Source organism: Pollicipes pollicipes, unplaced genomic scaffold (genome assembly GCF_011947565.3).
Source record: "Pollicipes pollicipes isolate AB1234 unplaced genomic scaffold, Ppol_2.1 Scaffold_4740;HRSCAF=5597_pilon_pilon_pilon, whole genome shotgun sequence".
Taxonomy (NCBI): Eukaryota; Metazoa; Arthropoda; class Thecostraca; order Pollicipedomorpha; family Pollicipedidae; genus Pollicipes; species Pollicipes pollicipes.
The window spans coordinates 17,502,987-17,523,957 of record NW_023596545.1 but is presented as its reverse complement, the minus strand read 5'-3'; the positions used below and the strand labels follow the sequence as shown (position 1 = coordinate 17,523,957).

The 20,971-nt window shown below is 55.5% G+C and overlaps 1 protein-coding gene across 1 annotated transcript; it reads left to right on the top strand.

Annotated features, from left to right (window-relative positions):
- Positions 1-1,748: 1,748 nt before the first annotated feature.
- LOC119098008 (uncharacterized) lies at positions 1,749-20,082 on the top strand. Its single transcript, XM_037220939.1, has 20 exons — positions 1,749-1,988; positions 3,319-3,491; positions 3,847-3,944; positions 4,369-4,436; positions 5,299-5,374; positions 5,769-5,851; positions 6,132-6,297; positions 6,825-6,989; positions 7,347-7,516; positions 8,641-8,740; positions 9,500-9,615; positions 9,991-10,092; positions 10,403-10,562; positions 11,816-11,956; positions 12,333-12,505; positions 13,193-13,394; positions 14,463-14,652; positions 15,237-15,402; positions 16,474-16,624; positions 16,721-20,082. Exons 2-20 carry the CDS (start codon positions 3,410-3,412, stop codon positions 19,352-19,354), a joined length of 5,043 nt encoding a protein of 1,680 aa, XP_037076834.1. The 5' UTR covers positions 1,749-1,988; positions 3,319-3,409; the 3' UTR covers positions 19,355-20,082.
- Positions 20,083-20,971: the final 889 nt, after the last annotated feature.

The window sequence follows — 20,971 nt, the reverse complement described above, 5'->3', positions numbered from 1 at the left end:
TGAAAATGGTGCACCCTAGCTGTGGTAGCCATTGTTGCTGCATCTGCACTTGATGGCCATGCATCTTAATGTGAACTTTTCTTAACTGTATCAGTGTTAGCATATTCAGTGAATATATGGGTTTTTTAATCACACATAGCTGTTCACTTCTCCTTTAAAATGAGGGGTTTAAAAACTTAGAGAGTGTGAGCACTGACGGCTTTGCTGTTCTCTTAAACACACAGCAGGAGAGCACATTCAGCAGAGATAATTCACCCAATAAGATTTAATTGCCTTTATATTCTTGAGGTACAGCAGCCCTGATTTTCCAGCATTTATCATTACCTGGTTTTGTTCTTGCTGCTAAATTGAGAAAAAAATGATTACAGTAACTAGCAGCCTTGGGTCAACATTACAGCGCATATCAGGGTGGCATTTGATTATTAATAATGTTTAGAGAAATAAAATTGATCGATATTAAACTTGACACTGCTGCATGTTGTCTGTGCATATAAGATAATGCAAGCAGTTACAAGCTAGTTTGAAAAGCTAATAAATCCAACCAGTGGATGCACAGGACAGCAAAGTGACATGGTTTTCCTGAACCTGATAAAAGTGTGCACTTCACTCATTTCAGGCTACATTGTGCTCAACTTTGAAATAACTTAAGCCCAAAAATATGACCATGGGTGTTTTCTCAATATCAGCATTACAACATATTTATTTCACGTAACTCACTCTCTATGCTCTTAAGTTGACAGTGACAGAACACCATATTCAATAATCATATTTACACAACACAAGCACTGACATTATTGGTAAAATTTGTCTAATATGCCAAACATGTTCAGTGGTATGTTTTCTGAAGTCTGGCCCACAGGTAGCCATTTAAAGACAGTAGACTTTAATACATCAAAAGAATAAAATCTGAAATGATGCAAGCAGAAGCCAATAGCATCCTGTGACCACAAGTAACATTGAAGACATGCACATATCAGCCTTATTCACATGCAGCATCATTTGAAAATGACATGGAAAACCAAGGGAGTTATTTAATTTCAGTCATGTGGACCACGAGAGAGTATCAGAACTACAATATGACGCTTCTGTGAGTAAACACTATTTTTGTGAAACATGAACAAGACATTTTATTAACCTAAAGCATGTCAAACTTCCTATTTTTCGACAAATTTCGGATTTCGCGCATAGGCGTCCAGGAACATAACTCGTAAGTCATACTGCCACATATGTAAGACCACAGTTAACATACAATCGTGCGTGGGTACAGGACAGTAAAATCGCGTTGTTTGCAGGTATGTGTGGGAAATCAGCCACGAATTGCCGTCTGCTTACCCTCGAGTGCAATCACCAAACCACCGGCAGTTCCGGGGCCGACAAACTCGCACTCAGACCCATACAAAACACTCCAATTAGAGCGGAGATCAGAAACCTCACGAGAAAACTAAATTGTCGCTGCTGCGCCATTACAATACAGAGATAGAGATTGACTAAGTACCTCAATAGTTAACAGTTCTCTTGGAATTTTGCATCTAAAATTTCAAAATGAACAGATTTAAAAAAAAATTACTCTATTGGCTCCTTAGACCAGTGATTATAATCATATTTAGGGAATCATACGTAAATCAGTAAAATTGCAAAAGTACGTACCATGTAATGGTAGGCCGATGAAGTCCAACACTAATAAAGTACTTTTGTGGCGCAGAAGCGACAAGAACAGTTGTTTGCGCACCGACACACTGGAGGAACATAAAGGGGCGCAAGGGCTGTGCCCTGTGTGTGGTGTTTGTACATTTTTACAGAAAGGAGGCATGATGGGGACGTTCAGAATGCACGCTTTTTGTGGATTTGTGATCAGTTACTTATAAACTTATGCATATGCATGAAAACCCGTCCGTAGTATGTGTTGCACACTGATCCGTGCCAATTCGCGAATGTTAGGCCTTATGGGTGAGCAGAGTGATAGTTTGTGAGGAGGCAGCATTGGAACAGTAAGTGTTGAAAGGCTTTGCAGTGGATCACGTCTGTGAATTGCTGGATTTGGGGGATTTTCTTCATTAGAAAATGCTGGGAAAGTTATAGAGCTTCTATAATGCCCTATTTTGACAATAAAATTATTTATTTTGTGCTTTTTGTTTTCATATCTATTTTAGCAGTGGTGAATAGGGAATGCTTTGTGTTCTTTCCTGGCCCTCTTCCATACATGCTATTGGCTTTGTGCATTGCTCTTGTAATTCATGAAAACCTGATGCTAAGATGAAAATGTGTATCAGGGCTTTTCATATAGTAGATGGATGTCAGTGTACTCCAATCATCAGCACCACCATAAAGAAATTCAAATAATACAGTTCAGGCATTTGCATGTAACAGCTCTATTCTAGTTGCTGCATGACAAACATTAACCAATAGCTGCATTTGGTGTGTATGTGTGCATGTGGGAGGGGGGGAGGGGGTATATGTGTGTGTGAATGGAATAATTGCCAGGATGCACTGCAGATAAAATTTAATTTTTGTGGCCTTAGCTACATGAATTAAGCTATCAGACATGCTGTTTGAAGGTAAAGCAGCCTTTTATCAGCCAGAAATAAGTCAAAAATCTGTGTTGAAGGGTATTATCTGGATGTGGAACAAAATGACAACAGGTTTATTTTTACCCCACAACTCCCAATTGTATAGGGTGCATGTAAGGTGTGATTCCTGTTTGGGGTGAAAGTATTAAAGGAATATGACATGAGATAGATCAATTGTCAGTCCAGCAAGTGAAAAGTATTTACTCCCAGTGTCATTGAAAGGGTAGGCTTGATGGGGGACAAATTTGAGGATCTGGCAATATATTTGGGTCAGTGATTGCATTCATCTACACAGCTATGACTGAAAAAGAAGACTTTCTGCTTATGTTGGAATCATCCTGAAGAAAAGGTTAATGCCATGACCTCTCTGAGAATCCATAAAAGGTTGGCAAACAAGTTGTGTGGATGGACAAACCTAGTTGGCTAGATGCCCTGTAAGCCTGTTGGATTGGTTTCAGATTAAAATCAGTGTCAGATCAGCTGTACTATCTGCATAAATAATGCAGACTATATGATTTGTACCCTTATTTCAAAAATCAGACAGTGCCACAGTAGTTTGTAGATTTCTGCTGTGCTGACCTGCAGTACAGATTCCATAGGATTGTGCTAATGTTAGTCTCATGCAAAGATTTGCAGATAGCTGCTGGGCTATACAATGGATTTTATCAGCTCTTGCAATCTCTCTTGTGTTGTATGCTTATATTTACCTCAAGCACATAATGATGTGCCTAATCTTCATCCCTCTTTACAGCGCATGGAAGTATGTAAAGTGAAACAGATTGGACACCACTTTTTGGGAATGAAATTGTGGTTGTTGGTGCAAGAGCTGTGAACAGCAGCCAATGAGGCATTGTGGAACATTCACTGTTATTTTATGCATTCATCTATGTGAAGCAGGACCATTTCCATCATGGAGTTCACATGGTTAGTAACATTTGCCATGATCATTTAGAGAAATGTATTCAAGTGATAAACTGCTGTTTTTATAGTTTGGTGCAGACTTATACACTGACTGCTGCTCTGCAGCACATTTAAACCTAGGCTAACTTGGATATATCCAGACTTTAAAGCAAATTTTACTGTGTGCAGCATTGCAATATTTCATGTAATTCTTTGTAAACCATAGCAGAAAAAATGGTAGAAACAATGGCATTCCTTGAAGCAAGTTTGTGATGGTGTATTAACTGTAGTCAGTGAGTATTTAAAATGAAAACATTCATGTTTATGTCTTAGGTACTCAGCCTGTTCTCAATGCAGACAGTTGTATTGATTTTTTCAGACATTCACCCAGACACCAGTTTCAAGACCTATGCTATAGTAGATTTGAAGGTACTTCATGGAAGAAGGAGACAAGACATCACATCCACACATGATCAGGTATCTTTGTGTATTCATTATGGATCAGCTTCATCATATTCCTTGAAAGCAGGTGCTATGGAACTGAACACCACATCTTGAGATCAGTGGTTCACATTCAATGCATCAACTGTCACACATAGCGTGGTGTTCACTCAAGGGGCAATGTGCATTAAATATTTTATGATGCTATGGCCCTAGAAACCCATGGCAATGGTTCTGGTGAACAAAACTGTACTCTGGAACAAAATACCAATAAGTTAGGATGTTAAAATTTCTCATTTTATCTGAGCCATTGTTTTGAAGACATGTTTGGCCTCTAGTCTGCAAGGAAACATTTAATTCAGAAATGATCTGTGACCACTACACCTTCTAGCTAGCTTATAACAATGATGCACATTTTGCACATCCAGGTTTGATTTTTGTAAAGGGCATTGTGTTTCAGGATGATGTCATTACCATCACCTTTGATCATCTGAACAGGAGCTACATTTTAGATATGAAACATAACAGGTAAGAGATGAGCTGGACATGTCAAGTTTGCATGCTCAATTAAAAGCAACTGGTCATGCCAGAGGGAAATGGTATTTGTTATGCCATTTACTTTTGGCAATTGTCAGTTGTCAGTGGTATGTGACATTTGCCACGGGTTTTATTTATCAACCTCTTAGTACTGTCGTGAATGGACATCATTTTTCTCTGATTGTGGTGGTGCTGTGAATCACATTTTGAGCAAGCGTTGCACACATCTGGAATATTTGTTTAGTCATTGGTTAAAATCATGTGTTTTTTTAGTTTCATCCTGTACTTTGTCAGAAATGACAACCCTGCTATATCGAGTCAGTTGAAGGCTCCTTTTGTGGCCTGCTCGACAATTGCTGAGCTTATGATTTGGGTTTAACTCAGTTGATAAGGAGCCCTTATAGGTTTTCGTCCCAAATGTCTGAAGCTTGACTGTCTGTAGATTGTGAATGGCTGCTTGGGTGCTGCTGTGGGGACCAGCAACAGTCATACTGGACGTGGTTTTTATTATGCAACAGCTGGTTGGAGTGTTCATGAAATTTGGATATGATAACTAATGAGGCAATGTCTAACCTTGAAAGCTGTAACTAATGAGGCAGTGTCTAGTTTTGAAAAGCTTTGAGGGAAAGGCTTCTCCAGTTCTAATTCAGTTTATTATATTTCGCCCGCAATGAAAACGCTGCTGTACCGCCTTCCTGCTCGATTCCACTCGCGTAGACTGGCATGCAAACGCGCGTTGTGGCCTGCAAAATATTCCATGCTGTTCTGCTATTATTTCTACTGAAATTTGTATGTGAAATCAATGCAGGCCCTGCCATTGGACCCAGATCCTCTCAGAGCCCATCATTTTCAGGCATGTCGTAGCAGAGGGTGCCGTTCTTCGATATCAAAAGAATGGGTCCCACGTCCGTGAAAGGAACTCTTTAGCGGTAAGTGTCTACCAAGCGAGCCGACGTTGCAACAGCATATAACGTGTGGACGGCTGAGTGCAGCAGTGGCTGCCGCAGGGGTCAGCAGTGACTGGGCCGATGGTGGGGCGTGTGGACGGCTGAGTGCAGCAGTGGCTGCCGTAGGGGTCAGCAGTGATTGGGCCGATGATGGAGCGTGCGGACGGCTGAGTGCAACAGTGGCTGCCGCAGGGGTCAGCAGTGTTTGGGCCGATGATGGAGCGTGCGGACGGCTGAGTGCAACAGTGGCTGCCGCAGGGGTCAGCAGTGTTTGGGCCGATGGTGGGGCGTGTGGACGGCTGAGTGCAGCGGTGGCTGCCGCAGGGGTCAGCAGTGATTGGGCCGATGGTCGGGCTGACGACGCCGGCTGTTCCAGGACGGAGATCGCTGTCTGTACACAGGCTCGGTGCGCGGCTACGATGCGTCGTCGGCTGCCATCTCCATCTGCGAGGGCATCAAGTATGTGATGTCTGTCGTCAATGCGGCGGATCGCGCGAAACTCGTGAATTAATGGCCACAACTGCGAACTCGCACCGTAAAGTAACAACGGGTCCAACCTGGCGATTGGTGTTTTGTTTCGTAGCTGAGACGTCCTACGACGGGCTGCTGAAATCGAGTGGTTGCCGGACCTCGCACGGACACTCAGGTCGTCAGAGCAAGGCGGGGCGTCAGCAGCAGTGTGCTGAGGAAGCTGACCGCAGTGGTGGCCGCCGGTCAGCTGACGCCGCCGTCTCCTCAGCGGGGTGGTGTCGGTGTCCGGACGCACCCTGTTCCTGTCGCCCGGCCCGGCCGGCCGTCACGTGGTGTACCTGGAGCGCGACCTGTGGCGCCACGAGCAGCCGCACGACCGGACCGCAGAGCCGGCGGCGCGCGCCGCGGCCGGCAGGCTCGCGTCGCGGCACAGGGTGAGGCCCGCCCGCCGGCCGGCGCCGGTGTTGGTGCATAGCTACGCCCCGGGTTGATGGCAGGACCCCTTACGGATGTAGGTTTACGGGAGGATTGACGCGAATCATTGACGAGAAGCATAACGAGAACGATAGTCCCAGCCATTGTTCCATCTACCCCTCTACGGATCGCGTTACCGTTGGAGTGCTTAGCACGGAGCTTGGTATGACTCTTGGTTCTCATTCAGTGTATTCACCAGTCCGTCTTGACGCCAGACTATGCCTATGCAGATCCTATTACATCGGGTTCCGGCAGTGTCTAAACACTATTTGTATCTGTGTACCGTAGAAGTGACGCGGGATAGCTCGTTATCCACGCATCCTATGTTGTTTTGTCTGCGTACTTGTAAAACACAAGACGATGGCAATGTAGCGCCAATGCGCAAATTCCGTGGTCAGGCCTTCGAGATGCATTCCACACCAAGAGATCAGCTCTGACTAGAGCGTCGCGTCGTTCGTTGGGAGTGAGACTTGATCTACTTGGACAGCGCAAGCGGGACGTGCCGGCTGTGCTCGGTCCGTCCAGAGCCAGCTGGAGGTCACGGTACCTCGAGCTGGTGCTGGTCATGGACCACAAGGTGTACCTCGATCACGGCTCAGATCTCAAGACCGTGCAGCGGCGCGCCAAGCAGATCGCCAACGTTGTGCACTCGGTCAGTGGGTGACACAGAGTCATGGAGCTTGTCATTGTCCGGACCATGCGCTCAAAATGTTTGCGTTTTGGTTGGCACCGTGAAGCCAGACGCGGTGAGCGTTTTTGCTCTAATCAAATATTTGGCATTTCCAGAAGGCTTTGTAAGGGAAGCAGCCACTCGCCATTAGAAGACGTGGATGTCATTGAACAGAAGTCCGGTCGTCACTAACTTACATCTTGCAGCATTCACGCGCTTTCCCTGATGAGAACAGCAAAACAGCACTATGCTTCATGAAGCCAGTTGTGTTATCCGGCTCCCACTGTCTTTCCTGAGGTTCAGCTGTGTGTCTGAAGCTGACGTCATCTGCCGCCGCAGCTGTACGCTCAGCTGGACGTCTTCGTGGCGCTGGTGGGGGTGGACGTGTGGACGGACGCGGACGAGATCGCTCTCTCCACCAGCGGCGACGACACGCTCACCAACTTCCTGCACTACCGCCGCGAACGGCTCGCCTCCGAGCTACCCAACGACAACGCCCAGCTGCTCACGTGCGTAACCAGGGCGGCGGTGACGGGCCCACTGCCCAGCTGCTCACGTGCATAACCAGGGCGGCGGTGACAGGCTCACTGTCCAGCTGCTCACATACGTAACCAGGGCGGCGGTGACGGACCCACTGCCCAGCTGCTCACGTGCATAACCAGGGCGGCGGTGACAGGCTCACTGCCTAGCTGCTCACGTGCATAACCAGGGCGGCGGTGACAGGCTCACTGCCCAGCTGCTCACGTGCGTAACCAGGGCGGCGGTGACAGGCTCACTGCCCAGCTGCTCACGTGCGTAACCAGGGCGGCGGTGACAGGCTCACTGCCCAGCTGCTCACGTGCGTAACCAGGGCGGCGGTGACAGGCTCACTGCCCAGCTGCTCACGTGCGTAACCAGGGCGGCGGTGACAGGCTCACTGCCCAGCTGCTCACGCGCGTAACCAGGGCGGCGGTGACAGGGCCACTGGTCCCGGCACCTGGTGCCAGACGTTGCGAAAGGTTCGCGGAACGTCAGCTTTGACCGCACGTTCAGAGTTGTTGCTATTATTCTCAAGCGCTCCGCCCGTCTCCATAGCTCAGTTGTGTAGAACATTTGTCTTTACCATCCACCCACCCGGGATGGGCTGGGCACGAGTCACTTTGGCGCCAATCACAACGAAAGGCGAGTCGCCTTTAGCTGCCAGGGTCAGTGGCCCAAATGGTATTGGTCTTTACACTTAATGTTTGGTCTGGAATTGTTGCGCTACATTTATTTGCTTGCTAAGCATACATGCATTAAGTGGTAAAAGCGACTGAAAAATGAGATCTTGGTGGCTTCAGAGGCGCGAATGGTTAGTCCATGTCGTTTTGAGCGCAATACTGTCGCCGCCTCACTTATAATCGGGGTCCGCGATGCGTTTGCGTGGGCGGACAGTTCAGTATTATTCAGGTCCCTGAAATATTGTTTCGAAGGTCCTTGTTCGTTTCCCCCGTCGTTTCCAAGCCAATCATTTTGCGACAAAACTGCACAAACGCTTCAACTGTAATCTGCAATTTTGTTTTGTGATATATCCTGCGCCCGTCATCCGGCCATGGCTGGTATGACATGGCCACGGGCACGGTGTCGCCATGACGCCAGCACCCCTTCGCTACAGGGGCACCAAGTTCGAAGGAGGCGTGGTAGGCAAGGCTCTGCGTGGAGGCATGTGCACATACAAGTACAGTGGCGGAGTCAACACGGATCACTCTAAGCAGGTGAGGTCAGATTGGACTCTGACAGCACTCAATCTTGGACCAAGGGTCCAATCCTGGGTCCTCCCGGTGTGTCAGTCCCGATGACTCAGTTGGTTAGAGCGCCTGCCCTCCGACTCACCCACCCGTGACGCAGTGGGTTCGAGCCGCTTTAGGCGCTCGCTATTTGCCCTTGATGGCTATGGCCTGCGACCGGTGGCAGCAGCCGCGATAAAGGGCAGATGATGTCAGAGGGCAGGACAGACCGTGCCGAGCATTGTGGCACGGTCAGCTTTCGCCACCAAATTCTGCAGCGGACATGGAATTGCGCGGCCGGATTGTTAAAGCCAGGGCTCACACAAGCACTGCTTGGCGTGAGCTCTGATCCCGGAAGTCCACTTATTCAAAAGGTCAGGATTAAATCTTGAAGAAAGGTGAACCGTGTGAATATAGCCGTTTGTTGGGAACACGGATTATTGGCCATGCACTCAGGCATAAATCCCATCTGTTTTGTTGCGTGTTGCGGACTGTGATGGCCTAGCATGAGGACCAGCGTGGTGACCTATGTGTTGACCTGGGTGATGACCTGTGTGGTGACCTGTGTGGTGACGTATCTTGCGACCAGTGCGGTGACCTTTGTAGTGGCCAGTGTGGTGTCTATGTGGTTACCAGGTATAGTGACCTTTATGAAGATCTGGATGGTGACCTAGGTGGTGACCTATGCAGTGACGCGTGTGGTGATCTATGTGGTGATTCGGGTGATGACCGGTACCCGCCTGCCAGGTGTCGCTGGTGGCCGTGACTGTAGCGCACGAGATGGGTCACAACTTCGGCCTGGAGCATGACTCGGAAGACTGCCAATGCGACGACGAGCGCTGTATCATGTCAGCCACTTCCAGGTGCGCCACGCCCCGCCCCGTTCCAGCAGGTGGCGTTCTCGTCCCTGGATGCCGTGTTCCCGCCCCGGGACGCGGACGCAGACTCGCTGTCCTCGGGCGCCGACTAGGGAGGGTCTGATGATGCCGGACGATGTCGGATGATCAATGTCTGGCCATTCACAGCTGAAATGCTGATAGCGGAACATATTCACCTCAGTCGGAACGGGTGGTTCGGCCAGTTCTCGTGGTGCCGGGAGCATGCTTGCCTTTCCGTTGTGTTACGATCTCTGGATCTGCGACAAAGCTGAGTGTCGTGGCGGCTGGAGGAGTACTCGCGGCGCGAGTGGGACCGCTCTGCAGGCGGTCAGTCACCCGCTGTCGCCCACTGTGCCGCAGTTCGGTCGGCCCCACCCGCTGGAGTTCCTGTAGTCGCAGTCAGCTGGCGCTGTCGTTCAAGCGCGGACTGGACCACTGTCTCCGCAACAAGCCCGCTGGACCGTGAGTGACGTTCGCCGCCGGAGGTCACGCTGTCTGCCGATCCGACGCTGCCGGAGCAGCTGACGCATCCGCCTGGCGCCGAGGACGGCCAGCAATGGGCCGACAGACCGGTGTACTCGTGAGCGGCGCTTTTACACGCTGTCTGAAATGTTGAACGTCTCCGGTTGTTTTGCTGTCGGTTGGCTTTGGTAGCACTGCGCCCGTGACCCTCCCGCTGTGGCTTCGCTGGTCCAGTTGACCGCCAGTGGCGTCCTCCGCCGCGTGCAGTCGCCGTCATGGGTGACGTCACGCGCCGCTGGTCCGCCCCCAGCCTGTTCGACGCACCCGTGTGCGGTAACGGGTTTGTGGAGCCGGACGAGGAGTGTGACTGCGGCCTGCCGTCGGAGTGCAGCACTCCCTGCTGCGACCCTGCCACCTGCCGGCTGCGTACCAACGGCACCTGCGCCACCGGAGCCTGCTGCGACCTCCAGGTGCGTGGCTACATCCGGCTGGCGGCGCTCGGCAAGCCGGCGTCCGGCCAGGGCGCGGCTCATCAACGGTCGTCCTTGCCTGGGCTGGTGGGGCTGTCCGTCGATGCAGTTTTAGTGGCAAGCGTGCTAGAGTACTTCACTTGCGATTATATCATAGACTAAGCAGGAAAGCTTATCGATTTGTTGCACTGGCACTTAGTGACAACTGTACCTCATCTCACCAAGTCACCTATACGGCGGTTAGTCGTTGCCGTCCTTCTGTCTCAGCCCCTAGCCCCCCTGAAGACAGGTCTCTAGCCCCTTGTGTTTGATCGACCGTCTGCGTGTCCCCCCCCCCCTCACTTCGATGCCTACCGCCGGGAGTGTGACGTGACTATCCTCTCTCCCTTTCCTGGCAAAGGTGTTGTCTGATCTGGCCACCTCTCTCTCTCCCTCTCCTGGCGAGGTGTTATCTGACCTGGCGGAGGTGTTACCTGACTGGCCACCTCTCTCTCTCCCTCTCCTGGCGGTGGTGTTATCTGACCTGGCGGAGGTGTTACTGATCTGGCCACCTCTCTCTCTCCCTCTCCTGGCGGATGTTATCTGACCTGGCGGAGGTGTTACCTGACCTGGCCACCTCTCTCTCCCTCCCTCGCCGGCGGAGGTGTTATCTGACCTGGCGGAGGTTTTCCTGACCTGGCCACCTCTCTCTCCTCCCTCCCGGGCGGGGGTGTTATCTGACCTGGCGGAGGTGTTATCTGACCTGGCGGAGGTGTACCTGACCTGGCCACCTCTCTCTCTCCCTCTCCTGGCGGAGGTGTTATCTGACCTGGCGGAGGTGTTACTGACTGGCCACCTCTCTCTCTCCCTCTCCTGGCGGAGGTGTTATCTGACCTGGCGGAGGTGTTATCTGACCTGGCGGAGGTGTTACCTGACCTGGCCACCTCTCTCTCTCCCTCTCCTGGCGGAGGTGTTATCTGACCTGGCGGAGGTGTTACCTGACCTGGCCACCTCTCTCTCTCCCTCTCCTGGCGGAGGTGTTATCTGACCTGGCGGAGGTGTTACCTGACCTGGCCACCTCTCTCTCTCCCTCTCCTGGCGGAGGTGTTATCTCTGACCTGGCGGAGGTGTCACCTGACCTGGCCACCTCTCTCTCTCCCTCCTGGCGGAGGTGTTGTCTGACCTGGCCACCTCTCTCTCTCCCTCTCCGGGCGGAGGTGTTATCTGACCTGGCGGAGGTGTTACCTGACCTGGCCACCTCTCGCCGCCGTCAGACGTGTCAGCTGCGGCCGGCTGGCGAGCCGTGCCGGCCGGCGCCCGGCGAGTGTGACCTGCCCGAGTACTGCACGGGCCGCTCGGAGCTGTGCCCGGCCGACGTGCACCGCCAGGACGGCCTGCCCTGCCGCGCCGGACAGGTGGGCGCGCCGCAGCACCGGCGCACGCGGCTGGCGAGACGCACCACGTGTGACGCGCGCGCGCACGCTGGTGCGGAGCACAGCCTTGTCTTCGCCATGGACAAAGTTGGCTGGTTTTGCTAGGCTGTGGTTACTGTGTTGCAAGCAGTTTTTTAGGACAAGCCTGGTCAATGCTGCACTGCCGCCAAGGCACGTTGCGGTTTTTGGTTGCGCCTTGTATATGCAGTTTTTATTTTTGTCACCGATTTTTTGTGTTCATTTTGTGTGGATTTCATCCCCGTGCCGAGGTCGTAACGTAGCCTTCAACGCTGCGGGTAAGCTGGACGAGTTCGGCATGTCCTGGTGCCGACCCTCACGTTTCACCTCCGGTCACCAGGCGTACTGCTACGCTGGCGGGTGTTCCACACGTGACGACCAGTGTCGCTTGCTCTGGGGCCGCACCGGTTCCAACTCGGCCAGCCAGTGCTACGAACAAAACGTGGAGGGCACCCACCTGGGCAACTGCGGCTACAGCAGGCTCAACGATTCCTACCACCGCTGCAAGCCCAGGCGGGTGCCGAGACAGTGCGGCTTGTGTCAGCCCTCCGGCTGGGTGCTGACGGGGCACCAGTAGCAGGGTGTCGGCCGCTCGTCTGTCGCTTACGGGTTTTTGCCCGGTAGGCGGCTCGTATCGGCTGCTTGGAGCAGCGCGGCTCTTTTCTGCCGCTCTCACTGACTATCCCCGCAGTCATTCTGTATACAACACTAAACAAATTTGCAGTGCAGTTTTCGTAGTGTTTTTCGCGATGCCTTCATGCGCAAAGCATTCGGCCGGCCGCGGCAATGTCTCCATGCACAGAATTGTGATGCCAGCCCGCCACCATGACGTTCGCGCAGCGCGCTGATCGGCCGATTGTCCCGCGGTGACGTGTCTCCCTTGTGCGTTGATTGGCCGTCTGTCCCACAGTGACGTGCTGTGCTTTCCACGTGGCGTGCTCATTGGCTGTCTGTCCCGCTGTGACGTGTCTCCCGTGCGCGTCGATTGGCTGTCTGTCCCGCGGTGGCATGTCCCCCGTGTGCGCTGATTGGCCGTCTGTCCCGCAGTGATGTGCGGTGCTTTCCATGCGGTGTGCCCATTGGCTGTCTGTTCCGCAGTGACGTGCTGTGCTTTCCACGCGGCGTGCTCATTGGCTGTCTGTCCCGCAGTGACGTGCTGTGCTCTCCACGCTTCACGCTCATTGGCCGTCTGTCCCGCAGTGACGTGCTGTGCGGCACGCTGCACTGCGCGCACCTGAACGAGCGGCTCGAGTACGGCGTGGAGTCGGCTGCCGAGCTGTCCGTCTCGTTCATCAAGCTGGACGGCCAGGTGCTGCCGTGCCGATCAGCCGTCATCGACCTGGGACTGCGACAGCGCGACCCCGGCCTCGTGCCTCAGGGCGCCGCGTGCGGCTCTGGCAAGGTAACGCCTCTCTCCTGGATAGTCGCGGGGAAGTGATAGGGGGGGGGGGGGGGGGTTACCAGTGAGCACTCCGCAGCACGAGTGTGGTGTATTTAAGTATACTGCGCACATGCTCTGTTCGTGCAGTGGACTGTGTTATATTTCATGGGCCTTCTGGATGACGATTGCAGTTAAAATATTCGTCCGTCTCTGAGAAGATACGGCCGCCGAAACTGCGAAGTTTGTCGTGGTTGTTGAAACGTATGCGCGTGGGGTTGTTGGGATGTGGATTTGAGGCTGAAGAGGCATTACGATGATCAGGTAGGGTGACCAATTTGCCAAAGAAGTTTGGACAGCTTTCATATAACGGACATCCCTGTTGATCATATTACTTCGGAATTTGTATTCAAACATTGACAAGCTACGACATTGCACAGACGCCATTAGGACTCAACATCGTGACATTACACCTGGCATTACATGTCGGCTGCCAGTACCGTCCAACAAATGCTCAGCCTGGTTCCGTAGCCGCTTTGTAGCCACGCACCTTGTTCCGATATGCATCGCAACAATATGCGTGACTCATTTTACTCCCTCTTCGGCGACGGCTGCGTAAACGGAGCATCGGCCCAAAGCTTGAGTCCAAGTTGCGCGCGCGCCTCCCACCGCGTGGACCCCCGCCAGGGTCCGCCAGAGTTCCCCGAGAGACACTGTCCCGCGCGTCCACCGGCGTGCCATCCCTCGGGAGGGGTCACGACCTCCAGGTGCTCGGACCCGGCCTCGTCTCAGGCTGAGACGGGCCATCCTATCGACCCCAGGTCCCCTCCCCCGTCATCAGATTCCCCGGTGCGTCGAACGCTGCCATTTTGTTGTGTAGAAACTGCTTCACATCACAGGCTTGGAGGCATGCCTTGCTGGCGCACAAGTAATATCAGTCGTGTGGCTGATGCCGGTCCCCAAGCCAGTGTTGTAGTGCGAGTACCTCCACCTTGCCCGTGGAACAATGACAAACGCCTTGCGCCACCAGCGGTGTGTACCATGCACCGCCACGCATGTGTGAACGGTCGGTATGCGCCTCGCGCTGCGCAGATGTGCGTGGACCAGCGGTGCGCGTCGGTGGCGACGGTAACGGCCGGCGGCTGCCCGTCCGGCTGCAGCGGCCGCGGCGTCTGCAACTCGCGCGGCCACTGCCACTGCGACTACGGCTGGGCGCCGCCGCTCTGCGCCGAGGCCGGCGTCGGCGGCAGCGTCGACAGCGGTCCCAACCTGCAGAGCACCGGTCAGTCGACGGCCCGCTCGCTTGGCGCGCGTCAGATCTGTGTGGTCGCGCTCCTCTAGCTGGGTGGTGATGAAGGGATTGCTGAAACTCAGCATGCGTTTGCGAGTTTGTCTGGCTCTGTTTTAACGCATTCTCGTGAACGCTACGGGGTGTTAATGTTCTTGAGCATCTGGGGCAAGCTCAGATTACTAGAGCGGATCAGTGTCGCGGGACGCAGTCGACCGTCATGCTCCGATCGGTCCCGTGTCGATCTACGGCAGTCGGCCGCGCCGCCGCCCGTGCCGTTCTCGGCCGCGGTGGTGAGTCCGGCCACTGCTGCGGAGTCTGACCGCCGCCTGTGCCGTGCTCGGCCGCGGTGGTGAGTCCGGCCACTGCTGCGGAGTCTGACCGCCGCCCGTGCCGTTCTCGGCCGCGGTGGTGAGTCCGGCCGCTGCTACGGGGTCTGACCGCCGTCCGTGCCGTGCTCGGCTGCGGTGGTGAGTCCGGCCGCTGCTGCGGAGTCTGACCGCCGCCCGTGCCGTTCTCGGCCGCGGTGGTGAGTCCGGCCGCTGCTGCGGAGTCTGACCGCCGCCCGGCGCCGCCAGCCGGCAGGACGGCGGCCGTCGTGCTGTTCGTGATCTTCCTGGGCGTGGTGCCGGCTGTGGCGCTGGTTCTGTGCTGCCTGTACTGCCGGCGCCACCGACTCTCGCCCGGCCAGCTGCTGCGGCTACCGGCCTGCTGCCGCCTGCCCGTCGCCTCCCACCTCAGCAGGTACGCCCCACTCTCCCCGCCGCCGGCAGCGAGCAGGCGCAGGCAGAGGCGAATGTTGCCGATCCAGGAGTGAGCAGGCCGTCTCTGTGTTCTGTGTTTCCATGGCTCGGAGATAAAGGTGTTCACGTATGGTTTTGTATTGGGATAAGTTGATGTTGGCCGGCTATCAGACAGAAATATTTTTTTCGACGCTTTGCGAGACGGTATTTTTAAAGCTGAGAGATCTAGTGCTGTTGCCTCCTACAGGGATGACTGGGCAGAAGGACACTACTGCCGATAGGATATGTTTCATGGAAAGCCATTGACAGAGATATGGGGACTGGTGGGATCGGACGTGATGGCGGGATCAGATGTGATGGTGCGATCGGATGTGATGGTGCGATCGGATGTGATGGTGCGATCCGACGTGATGGTGGGATCGGATGTGATGGTACGATCGGACGTGATGGTGTGATCGGATGAGATGGTGTGAGTGAATGTGATGGTGTGATCTAATGTGACGGTGCGGTCGGATGTGATGGTGCCATCGGATGTAATGATGCGATCAGATTTGATGGTGCGATCGGACGTGATGGTGTGATCGGATGAGATGGTGTGAGCGAATGTGATGGTGTGATCTAATGTGATGGTGTGGTTGGATGAGATGGTGTGATTGGATGTGATGGTGTAATTGGATATTATGGTGTGATAGGACGTGATGGTGTCATCGAATGTGATGGTGAGATCTAATGTGATGGCGTGATCGAATGGGATGGTGTAATTGGATATGATGGTGTTGGCCGATAACAGTTCAGCAAACATAATCCTACAGTGAGGATGTAATGCAGGAACCTGCTGCCTATCATCGAGCTCATTAACGTCATTGACAGACGGCTGATACGGGCGTTGGCTAAATCTTGTCCATATAATCATTCAACTATTTTGGCGCGGCTCACTATAGGAGAACGTGCTTTTTGCCGGCGTGCCTGCAAGTTGTGCCCACCTATTGTGGCCGGCGCTTTAAACGCGAATGCTTGCTGCGGCGCCGTGGCCGATGCTCCAGCTGACGCTGCCGCCGCCTCGGTGTTGCAGTAAGCTGTCGTCGGCGGGAGGCGGGAGGCCGGCGCCGGCGGCCCGCTCGGTCCGCCGTCCGGAGGTGCCCCGCGACCTGGCCGGCAAGACGGACAGCTACAACGTGCGTCTGGTGATGCTGACGGGTGAGGACGAGCTGCTGCAGCCGACGGCGGCGCCCGAGCCGGCGGCGGAGACCGGACTGCTCTCCAGCCTGCTGGGCCGGCTGGGCGCGCTGGCGCGACCGGCGCCGGCACGCGCCGAGCAGGGCGCCGCCCGACCGCCCGACCAGCGGCTCGTCTGCGAGGTCAAGCCCATGGTGAAGGCGGACGGCACGGCGCGGAAGGCGCAGCCGAATGAGCGCCTGGTGAGTGCGAAGGTCAGCCCCAAAAAGGAGGCGAAGGTGCCGGTCAGTGCTGTGCAGAGTCCTCGCACCACATTCGGCATGCTGACGAAGCGACCGGCCACCGCCGGTGGTGCCCCTGGCGACCAGACCGCGAAACTGGCCGCGGACTCTAGCTCGCGACGGACAACGTTCGGCATGACGGCGCTGGGAAAGAAATCGGGCGAGGACAGCAAGCAGCCTGGCGGGGACAGAAAGCTTGACGCGAGGGAGCCCACGCCAAAGCCCGTCTCCGCCGCTGCAGCCGCGAGGACGGCGTTTCTGTCGGGCGAGGCCGGGAAACCCCCGGGCTCGGCCGCGGCGGCGGGGCCGCCGTTGGCTCGGGTCGTCACGGGCCGGGTCAGGTCGGCCGCTGGCGCGCTGGAGAAGCGGGCTGACCCAGCCCCGCCCGCTCCGCCGGCCATCGACGCTAAGGAGCCGCAGCCGACCCGGGCCGTGCCCGGTCAGGTCCGATTCGCCGCCGGCACGCTCGACAGGAAGCCCAGCACGCCGCCGCCGGCGCCGCCCTCGGTGCCGCCGCTCGCCGCGCAGGCCGGTGCGGCGCCGGAGCCGGTCCGGTCGGCACCAACCAGCCGGTCGTCGACGCTGGAGTCGGACCGCTCGGACGTGTCGCGTCCCGCCGGCGGCGAGCGGGAGGGCGCGCTTGGCTCGACGCTGTCGCGCGTGGCCAGTGTGTTCCGCCGTGCCGAACGGCCGCCAGAGGAGGCGCCGCGCAGCCCGGCTACCGGCCTGCACTCCAGCCAGAGCTTCAAGGCGGCCAAGCTGGACCGCGACACCGTGCGCACGCTGGGCATCTCGCACCCCATCCCACAGCCGGCAGTTGGCCAGTTCGGGACGCTGCCGGCGCGGTCGAGCGGGCGCCGGCCGCCGGTGCGCGCCGCCTCCGACGTGGCGCGCCCGGTCAGCCTGCTGGTGCGGCCGACCGAGCCGCCGCCACGGCCGCCCGGCGTGCCCGAGCTGTACGACGACTGCAACACCGACCGGCCGGCCGGCGGCGGCGCCACGCCTACGGAGAACATCTACTGCACCATCGACGAGGCGCCCGAGGAGCGGCCTCGGCCGGTCAGCATGCTGGAGCCGGGCAACGTGTACCAGAACACGGGCGAGCGACGCGCCCCGTGGCGCTCGGTCAGCACGCGCCAGCCCATCGTGGCGTTCGCCGGGCCGGGGGCAGTGAAGCAGGCGGCCTTCACCGCTCCGGCGGGGGCGAGCATCAATCTGTCGCCGCTCGCGAAGCAGTCGGGAGCGTCCGGACCAACTCCGAGGCAGGCGCCGGGCACCGCGGTGTCCACGAAGCACCCCACGCTCTCTTCGCCGTCCGGCAAGCAGCCGTCGGCGGCCTCGCCCGCGTCAAAGTCGGCTAAGTCGGCCACAGTGTCAGCTCCGTCTACGAAGCAGTCCCCAGGGCCGTGGTCATCCTTGAACCAGCCCTCAGTGACCGTGCCGTCCGCAGAACTCTCATCCAAGGTCGCACCGTCTCCGAAACAGCCACTGACCGCCAGCACGGTCGGAAAACAGCTAGCATCGTCAGCAACAAAACCATCAACACCTGCTGCGTCTGTAAAAGAGCCCCCGACCTATGCGTCACCTGCGAAGCAGACGGCTTCATCTGCGACATCCACAAAGCTTCCCTCAACAACGACAGCATTAATCAAACAGCCAGCAACGGCCGCTTCCTCAAAAATGGCTAAGCAGCCGGCGAGCTGTGCTTCTTCGAAGTTGCCTTTTGTTTCAAAGGATACTGCGAAGGAGCCCGCAGCATCCATGACGTCTGTCACGCAAACCCCAGCCTCCTCGACGGTTTCGAAACGGAACACTTCTGCACCATCCGCCAAACGCTCGACGACATCTACGCAATCGGCCAAACAGCCCGCAGGCTCAGCTCCGTCCTCCAAGCAGCCCACCCTCTCCGCAGCGTCCTCCCGGCAGTCCATGTCCTCCGTGAGCTCCTCCACGGCCAGCACTCCGTCCTCGGAGGACACCACGGCCGTCGCCACTAAAAAGAAACCCGTCGGTTCTGTCGGGAAGAAATCTGGTGCGGCCCTCAGCAAGAAGGCCGTGGCGGAAAAGATGGAGCCGACCAGTAAACCGACCGCCGCCGGCCCTGTGGGTAAGAAGGCGGGCGCGTCTCTAGCCAAGAAGGCCGGCTCGGCCGCCGCTCAGCGGGTAGCCTCGCCAACGCCAGGCGAAGCGTCTCCCAAAGGTGTCTCCACCGTCCCCAAAGCCAGCGTCGGCGCCTCCAAGGGCGGCCCCGCCGGCACCAAAGCAGCGCCCGCCGCCGCCAAGTCTGCCGGAACCACCACGGGTGGTAAGACGGCAGCATCGGGTGGTGTCAAGTCCCGGTCGGCCGGGGCTGCGAGACTGGCGGCGGGGACGGCCACAGCCGGATCAGGGGGCAGGCCGCCGGCGCGCACGGCCAGCGGGCCGGCCGGCCGGGCCGCCGGTGCCGCGGCCAAGGCGGACAGCACGCCCTCCTCGCGGCCCGGCCCGCGCTCATGAGGCGCTCACTAGTCACCGGGGTCGGCCGCCGACCGCAGCTGTGCAGCGCGCCGGCCGTGGGGGCGAGACGGAGTCGGCTCCGTGCGAGAGCTTCGATGGCATGAGGACGGCGTACGGCGGCGTTGCGCTGCATCGTCGCGTGCTGGGTACGTTTGAGTGTCGGCAGTTGGTATGCTGCACGCTCGGTAAAATACGCTTGCTGTCGCCTTGGGAATAGAGGCAAGGTCCGCTGTGGCGGCTTGGTAGCTAGAGTGGAGGTTTTGTAACTACTTTACATAGCGGCGTGTGCTTCGATGAGGAATGACGACTGTGGTAAGTCTGGATATTTGTGAAGAAATCGTTGAGAAGAAATCCCTGCCCGTTTGTACTCTCAAGTACGAATTTTATGCAGCTGATTTTCGTTGATTTCTCAACATGCGTTTCCGTTGATTTCCTTATTTTTTGCTCGACCGTATTGGGCTGTAAAAGCCAGTCACTCGGTTGGATGGCTGACAGTACATGCTGTTTCTTCTCATAAACGTAACATATAAGTGATCCCACAACCTTATTTTTCCGACTGCGCGACTAGGAGCCTGTCTGAAGCACGTCCTGTCGCAACACAGCTTTTCCCACCGGCCGCATGCTGGCAGTGTAAGCTGCCCGGTCGGGCTGCAGGCCCTGCTGACTGCGACGACGGCTGGCACTGGCACCTGACCTGGCGGTAGCCAGTGGCGTAGCCGATTGACAGCTAGAGGGGGGGGGGGATGTTGGGCCCATCCCGCTCGCTGGAGGTGGCGGGGGAGGGGCGAAGGGCCCAATGTTCTGTCAGTTTGAGATATCAGTAGGGCTTCTATAACACAAGAATGTACCCCGAGCTATCGAAGCTATATCCCGAGCCTAAAAAAGTGATGCGAGTCTAAAAACAAAGTTCCGATGGCGACGAAGAGGGCTGCAAGGTTTCCTTCGTTGAAAGGGTTCCTCCTGGGCGAGATTCGGTCTGCGCCACGCACTGTGGGTGTCACGTTAGCCGTCAGGCGAAGCAAAAAAAGACGCACTCGCACTTGTGCATGTTGGCTGAGGTAGTGAACCATGATTGGTACTGCCTTTTTTCTAGAAAAATCCATAACCGAACAACCTCTTTTTTAGGACGCCAGAACAACTCGGTGATAGCGTAAACCGATAGTTATTTGTATCGAACTTTTTAGAAAAATCTGATCACTGACAGAACATTAGTAAACACGTCTTGCTGGCTATGCCTATGCTTACAAGGATTGTCCAACCTTTTAGTAAGCTATTTTTTTTAGTGTTGAATGTTTTTATTAGGACAGGCTCTGCAATCGTCAGTATTTTCATTCAGTGCGACCAGACCGAAACCCCAACGATTATCTAAAAAACCGGCCAGAAAACCGGAAAATCGGCCGGAAACCGGAAAACTGGCCTCAAGCCGGTAGCAGAAGCGTGATAGTTTTTGAGAAAGCTGGAGTTTCCGCTCCATACTGCTTTGTTTTGACATCGCCTTAGACATGAATAATGAAAGGTGTTAACTACGATTTCACTGATTGCATAATTTGGGTTTCGCCGTCTCTACTCATGAGAGATCTCATTCGGCGTATTTGGGCATATGCGTGTCTAGGCAAC